This window comes from Amphiura filiformis, chromosome 8 (assembly GCF_039555335.1).
Source record: "Amphiura filiformis chromosome 8, Afil_fr2py, whole genome shotgun sequence".
NCBI lineage: Eukaryota > Metazoa > Echinodermata > Ophiuroidea > Amphilepidida > Amphiuridae > Amphiura > Amphiura filiformis.
Window position 1 is genome coordinate 49,298,351 of NC_092635.1, and position 8,046 is coordinate 49,306,396.

Sequence of the window (8,046 nt, forward strand, 5' to 3'; positions counted from 1 at the left end):
TTTTTTATTTTTGATAATTGTCTTGTAAAATCTCGCCAGAAGTATCACAAAATATTAATTGAAATCCCTTTCTACCTTCTTTAACATGCAAAATATAGACCATACTGTACATGTCAACTATATCACCCTTTTAACGTCGGTCTACTTTTCGGCGTTGTGGTAAAAGCCTAACAATTCCCGCCGATTACGAGCTGATCAGCAATTATTCAATCCCCTTTGTTTTTTATATAATTTACGCCAATCTTTTAGAACAACACCTGTATCCATGATAAAAATTATCAACAGAAACACTATACATGTGTATGGCAGGTTGATTTCAAAAATTAATTTGAATCTTGATCATCAACGGGTGTTTTGTTGTTCTCCGAATATAATGTAATATTTCATCTTCAGTATCAGGCTAATTTTTATCATTGGTAGTAGCAAAATTGTCTCGGTTCCGTCATTCAATGTAACGTCTCTCTGAAAGTGCTTAATTTTGAAAGAAGTCCATTGCAACTACCAGTCAGATCGTATATTAAAAAATACATCGCAGTGATTTATAGTGGGTTACGCACAGGCACAACGCCTAGACGTTGATCTACAAGTCTCTGCATACTTTACAGGTTGTCGTTTACCACTACGGCCCCATATCATTCCTCAAACTATTAAACACCAAAACAGGGAGTTGCAGCTAAGAAGCGCACACCCAAGACATTCCACAGTTGACCTTTGGAGTCAGAATCAGCTTTTCCGAGTTTCGTACGGGTTACAACAAGACAATTAGTAGTTAAGTTCCTTGTCCATGGTCCATGGGAGGGAATTTTAAGCTACTTTGTCCAGGAGAATTTCAAGCTCAAACTCAAATTTTACACGAGAGCGCACTAGCCACCGACAGGGTTCGAACCCGCAACATCTCGCATCATTATAGTCGAACGTCTTATCGATTGAGCTATTGATAACAATAGTTTATGGTAAAATTATGTTCCTTTCAACGGTATAGTCTATAGATCTTCGTGATCGGTTAAGCAAAATGCCATTCCAGCATTCTTTCCATACCACGTATCGTGTTCACGTCGAGACGAGCATTGTATCGATAACGAAAAGGAACGACCTTGTTGGAGTTGCCACGTCGAAAATCACGTAGCTGTAGCCCTTCACTTTGCTTCACCTTCTGAAATGACGGCGGTTTTGTAGACTGTGAATCTTTGTTAACTGCCAGATATTCCGCCCTTAAGTAGCTAACAAACGAAACCATGTTATTGAAGTATTCTTGGAAGGAATAAAGGCCTCTCTCCATAATTTCATTGCATTCCTCATACGTATACGTTGCCAATGAATCCAGTCTAGATAGCTTCTCTTCGTCATCACTGTAGATATCACGAACTGCCAACTTTACACACGAAACCATTTCAGCTGAACGTTGGGTTGAAGATGCTGTGTTTGGTCCGCCTGTAATTGCGAAAGGAATGAAGGAGTACCAATGCTGGTAATGAGTGATGACTGTGGAGCACTTGTTCTCATGATTAAGAAACGGTTTCATCGCCTTCAACAAAGTTTGCGTTCCTGTAAGATCCGCAATATTTGACGTGAATATGCGATCAAATCGGTACGATTCTACGTCGAGACGTGCTGATAAGTCGAGACAGTTGCATATCATGACGGATACACGTTGAGCCCCAGCCTTAATGCTTGCGATCGTCTGCTTGATCTGATCTGATATGAAGGAGTGAAACATCACAACCATTGACTTGTTGTAATGGTGCTTCTTCACTTTCAGGTAATCCCATTCACCAAATGGCATCAGATGCGATTCGATGCAATATACCAATCTACCAAACGTAAGGATTTCTTGGATAGTTACTTGGGACTTGAACATGTACCGGTAACCCGTCAATGTGGGATTGTCGTATTGAGGACTACGAGATCTTAAAATCGCACGAGAAATGAAATTTCCGTGTTTATCGTACTCCTCAAATGATGGTAGGAGCTCATTCGGTAAGTCCTTTTTGTACATCTTTATTCCTACAACAGCTTCTTGGTTTTCGTACAACATTTTCTGGCGTTGTTCTTGGAGATCAATGTAATTTGTATGACCTTTTTGACATTCTAATTCCAGCCAAGCTTTCCATACCTGACGCATGAGACACATATCTGCTTCGGTAAGGTTTAGAACTTCTCCAGTAACCTCACCAAGATCATCAGCTGAAAGACCTAGTAGTGATCTTAAGCAATCTACCAGAAACGTGTAGTCTTCTTTAGGCAAATGAAGAGAGTACCAGATGGTGGTGATTCTTTCTGCAATGTTGGGGTCATCAGAGTATGTTGTCATCATGTACAATTGAAGCACATTTCTAGCTTGCACATATGGATCGAAATCGTTGAGAACGGTGTAAAGGGTGCCTTTGAACCCGTTCGGTAAAGATGTAACTGTATGAATCCAGTTTCTGAGATTACCGCAGCCTGCAGACAGAATGGAATAGCTAGCTTCCAGTGGATCTTGCTTTGGTGTCTTCGTTGATTTTATATCTTCGCTGCATAATTCATTGCCAGGTAAATTCAACATATCAATAGCTAGTGCATTGCCAACATAATATGGAGATTGCACTACTTTCTCGGAGTGGCTATTAAATTTATCTTTGAGGGATGTAGCTGCTTCTTTGATTTCTTGTGTGCGTTCTTGACAACTTGGCTTATGGTCTTTCCAGTGCTGTCGTTGACAGGTTTCTCCGCAGTACCAGGCATTGCAACATGCTGAACACTGGTAATAAATAAATAAAAACAAAGGATAAAGATAAGAAACTATTCGGAAGGAACCAGCTTAAATGGTGTCTATTGAATCTAGAACACAGTAGGCTATATGCCTGGTATGTCTACAGTTTGTCCGCTCTGAAGTACAAAGTGACAACGCGCGTGTATACAGCGCGTTAAATGTGCGTAGTGCTGCGTCTCTGCTGCAGGTATGTGTGCCTTCAAAGTCGGCACAATGTGTGCGTCCGCGTCGATACTTTGTACTTCAGAGTAGACAGACTGTAGTAATTCGTTTAATCGACAATCTGTACGTATGAACCGCGGATATGAATGAAGTCAAATTTTCACACCTCACTGTTGCTTTATCATGATAATTTATTAGAAACAAAAAGGACCATTTTAGTAGTATGTTCATTAGCCTTGACTTTCTTTATTCTTAAATGGACAAATTCTGTGCATTTTCTACGTTGTCTCCTCGTTCACTTCGTACGTGCAGAATCTTCAATACTGCCTAAATAGTAAAGCGACCTCACTCGTCACAGGAGAGTGATTTTGAATAGATAGACGGGCGTACGATCACGGCGTTTGGAAATCGCATCCTCTCTATTATCATTTAAATCACTTCACCAAAGTTACAACTAATACGTATTTCTGGTTTTCATTTTACTATGGGAAGCGTCTAAATGTTCTACAAATGTATTTCAAACGATGCGATGTCAAAATGTGTCACGGGCTGTGGAAACGTTCCAGTTATGTGTTCTAAGAACTGTATATGAGCTGATGATTGTTCAAAACGTATTCGAACCTTTTGGAAACGTGCCTTCATGAACGTTACTGTGACAACCTTAAATGGGGACGGAAGGCAAAATATTATATATATTTTTATATATTTTTACTAGTTTAAAAACTTGTACTTAAAATTCATACCATTAGTTGCCTAGACACTTCGAGGCATTTTGGATTTGAGCACTGCTTCGGTCTCCATTCTTCGCATTCTGGTGTGTGTCTCCACTGATCACGAAAACGACATATTTCGCTGCAGTACTTGGCTTCGCCGCACGAAAAACAAGCAACTGCCCTTTCGATTGGGTTTTCACATCGCCAACAACAACCAACCTTGACATCCATTGTCTGAGATATAATGAGATTTAAACAATTTACATGTGTTAACATTCTTCAAAAATATATTGTTTTCCAAATCTGGAATAAAAGGTTATTAAACATAATACATGTAAGCATGTTCTTGTGGAAGGGTTTTTTGGGTAGGGGGCATGCAGTCAGACAACCTGTCACAATCTCATAATTTAAGAACCAAACAAAAACTTAATTAATTTCATGTATGGTTCATCCACCATGTTTGCTAGTATTTTTGTTTAATTGCTCTTAAGATTTTGTGCATATTGCATTGTATGGTCATTTTAAGACTGTAATATTAAGCCAAAACCAAACAAAAATAACGTAGTGCGACGGGACGGAAATTTGATACATATTTTAATCTATATCATTTTAGCTGTTGGTATTTCAGATATTTCAGCTACAATGTCTTGCGATGGCATTGAAGATAAACGGGTGCGACAGGACGGATTGATATCTTGGTTTTTGTGAACATGTGACATTTGTGAATATTTTATCAACAGCTAGTGGAGATCAATTTCATTTTCAGTGTAGATAAAAACTTCAATTACCCTTCTCTTATTGACAAAAAAAGTGGCAAGACCTAAATGTTGGAAATTAGTGAAAACATTTTGGCAAAATATTTTGTCAACTCTTAATCACGTTAATATTATTATGTTAAAATGTTTTGTATTAAGTTTAAAAAATGTTATTAATTTATAACTAAACATTTAATAGTTTTCTGTAAAACATTTGTGTTTGCTAGGCCAGTGTTACCCGTCTGTCTTAGTTGGTTACACATTTTTATGATCGTAGGCTTGTGGGGGGAATTTCTGAAATGAATGGTGACATTACTGTGATAATTGAGAAATATGTTTGCTAAAAATAAAAATAGGTCTACATATAATAGGCTATATAATAAAATGTGAGCATGAATCAATGGTAGACATGTAGCAAATAACGAATTATTCCCGTTGGTCTACATGCATAAAAATAGATTTTACTAAAACACTTTAACATAAAGCAATTCAAAACCCGAAGCAAAATTATGACACTAAGGCAAGCGGGATGGCTGAATATTTGTCCAGTTTTAGCTATTTCACAATGTAACTGTAGTGTACTTCTAGAAAGCCACCAATCGCATTTATTTCCACAGGTCTTGCGGTTACATATCAATTTGTATAAAGCGCTCTTTAGCAAAGTCATAGTTCATTGAATTTACAACCGTATGACAAAACAGGTGAAAATAGTTGATGAATATGGTAAGGAACACTTGAGGTTTCGACTTTTAAAACCTACATTTTGGTCAAAAATGTGCTTGGATAGGAAGTTTCCAACAGATTTACCACATTCGCCTTGCTATAACATTCAATTGCATTATCTGTTGACCTAATGGGGAAAATTGTTTTTAGGGGGCATTATTAGCTTTCGTTCGATATAAAAACAATTCTGATTGGATGAAGGGAACACTTGAGGTTTGAGAAAAACCAGTCATAGAGGCCTATTTTCCAGCTAGAAGCTCACACAGCTCTTATGATGCTATGCACTCAACCGTGAAGTGTAATGAAAGACTGTGTATGTAGAGACAATTCACTGCTAGCTTGGACGAAATTGTTTGCTCAGGTGTATCGAGGAGGAAACTGTGCATAGATGGTTTATAAGTGAATCGTTTTTGCAGTCAAACCTTTTCATATGAGGCCAATAATATATCAAAAAAGTTTTGGGTTTTCACCCTCCCGAGAAAACTGCACATGGGGCGGAAATGACATGCTTAGCGCCTTATGCTGGTTTCATACTACCCTGCCGCTTGCCGCTGAGCGGCGTGGCGCACGCGCATTGCAGACAACGGGACACAATTCAGGCTTGTCATTGGTTGAAACGCCCTGCCGCTTGCCGCAGCGGCAAGCGGCAGGAAAGTATGCTGGCGGCATTAGGATCTCCTTTGTTTGAAGTTTGAAATTTTGACCTCAGATGACCTTTGACTTCGGATGACCTTGATGTAATTTTTTTCATTTTCCCATCATAAGGATTCCACCCATCAATACGGCAAAGGTTAAATTTATCCCCTAGATGACCTTTGACCTCGGTTGACCTCAATTTTGTTTCGCACATATATTCCCCTAATATAAAGGATTCCACCCACCAAGTTTGAGCCCAATAGGACGAAGTTTGAAATCCATGATCTTTGACCTCGGATGACCTCCATATAATGTTTTACATGCTCCCCTCCTACCAGGGATTCCACCCGCCAAGTGTGAGCCCGATCGGACAAAGTTTGAAATTTGAACCCTCCGTAATGACCTTTGACCTCGGTTGACCTCGATTTTATTTCGCGCATATATATTTCCCTTGTATCAAGGATTCCACCCACCAAGTTTGGGCCTGATCGGACAAAGTTTGAAATTTTGACCTTTGACCTTGAACTCCGATGACCTTCAAAACCATATGGCCAACATGCTTTTCCCAATACCTATCTATATCCGAAATTTCAGCGCGATGCGTCGAAGTGCAGCGAAACGCATAGCCGGACAGACAGACAGATAGATAGACAGATAGATAGACAGATAGAGACCGCTTATTATTTTATTAGTACTAGTGCACCTGCAGGTGTAATGGCCCTGTAGCAGGGCACCATCTGCATGATAGACATACCTTTTGACCCCAGATGACCTTTGAACTCGGATGACCTCGATGTAATATTTCATGCTCCCTCATATCAAGTTTAAGCACAATAGGGCAAAGTTTAAATTTAGCCCCTAGATGACCTTTGGCCTCTGTTGACCTCAATTTTGTTTCGCACATATTTTCCCCTCCTATCAAGGATTCCACCCACCATGAAAAACATTATATGGAGGTCATCCGAGGTCAAAGGTCAAAGGTCATGGATTTCAAACTTTGTCCTATCGGGCTCAAACTTCGTGGGTGGAATCCTTGATACGAGGGGAATATATGCGCAAAACAAAATTGAGGTCAACCGAGGTCAAAGGTCATGTAGGGGCTAAATTTAAACTTTGCCCTATTGGGCTTAAACTTGATAGGTGGAATCCTTCGTATGAGGGGAGCATGAAAAAAAGGTCATCTGGGGTCAAACAGTATCGCTATCATGCCAGTGCTCTCACAGCATCAGGGCTCTCACAGCTGCAGGTGCACTAGTACTACTAAAATAATAGCCGTTGTCTGTGTGTCTGTCTGTCTGTCTGTCTGTCTGTCCGGCTATGCGTTCCGCCGCGCTTCGACGCATCGTTCCGATATTTCACACATAGATGGGTATCGGGCGTGCGCTGTTTACCGGGTGGTTTTGAAGGTCATCGGAGGTCAAGGTCAAAGGTCATAGGGGAAAATACCCCACGTGGATACAAAGCAGCAAGTGGATAAAAAGAATCCAATAGACAATCTACAACAAGTTTCAAGCTGCCCAAGCAGGTGAACAAGGTCATTCATTCATAGATTCCATTCAGCTTTTGGCTATCTGCCCAATTTGAAATGCACTGTAAATGTCTACCCAGAATGCATTGCTGCAATTATGTTATAGTGTCTTCCCAGCATTGATTGCTGAAAATGATTTCTATAAGCGCCCATACCCCAATAAGCGCCCATACCCCAATAAGCGCCCACATACCCCAATAAGTGCCCACATACCCCAATAAGCGCCCACATACCCCCCTAATAGCTAAAGGGCTATTACAGCTACAGGCGCACTAGTACTACTAAAATAATAAGCGGTCTCTGTCTATCTGTCTGTCCGGCTATGCGTTCCGCCGCCCTGCGACGCATCGATCCAATATTTGGGACATGGGTAGGTGCCGGGAAAAGCATGTTGACCGTGTGGTTTTGAAGGTCATCGGAGGTCAAGGTCAAAGGTCAAATTTTCAAACTTTGTCCGATCGGGATCCTTGATACGAGGGGAATATATGGGAGAAATAAAATCGAGGTCAACCGAGGTCAAAGGTCAATACAGAGGGGTCAAATTTCAAACTTTGTCCGATCGGGCTCAAACTTGGTGGGTGGAATCCTTGATACGGGGGAATATAATGCGCAAAATTAAATCGAGGTCAAAGGTCACCTAATAGCTACAGGGCCATTACAGCTGCAGGTGCACTAGTAGATAGATAATAATCATAAACGTTATCTGTCCGTCTGTCTATCTGTCCGGCTATGCGTTTCTCCGCGCTTAGACGCATCGTTCCGATATTTCAGACATAG

General features: G+C 40.4%; 1 protein-coding gene across 1 annotated transcript; it reads right to left on the reverse strand.

Annotated features, from left to right (window-relative positions):
- Positions 1–299: 299 nt before the first annotated feature.
- On the reverse strand, positions 300–3,880 carry LOC140159153 (uncharacterized). Its single transcript, XM_072182516.1, has 2 exons — positions 3,658–3,880; positions 300–2,740 (listed from the first exon to the last, which is right to left on the reverse strand). Exons 1-2 carry the CDS (start codon positions 3,856–3,858, stop codon positions 1,004–1,006), a joined length of 1,938 nt encoding a protein of 645 aa, XP_072038617.1. The 5' UTR covers positions 3,859–3,880; the 3' UTR covers positions 300–1,003.
- Positions 3,881–8,046: the final 4,166 nt, after the last annotated feature.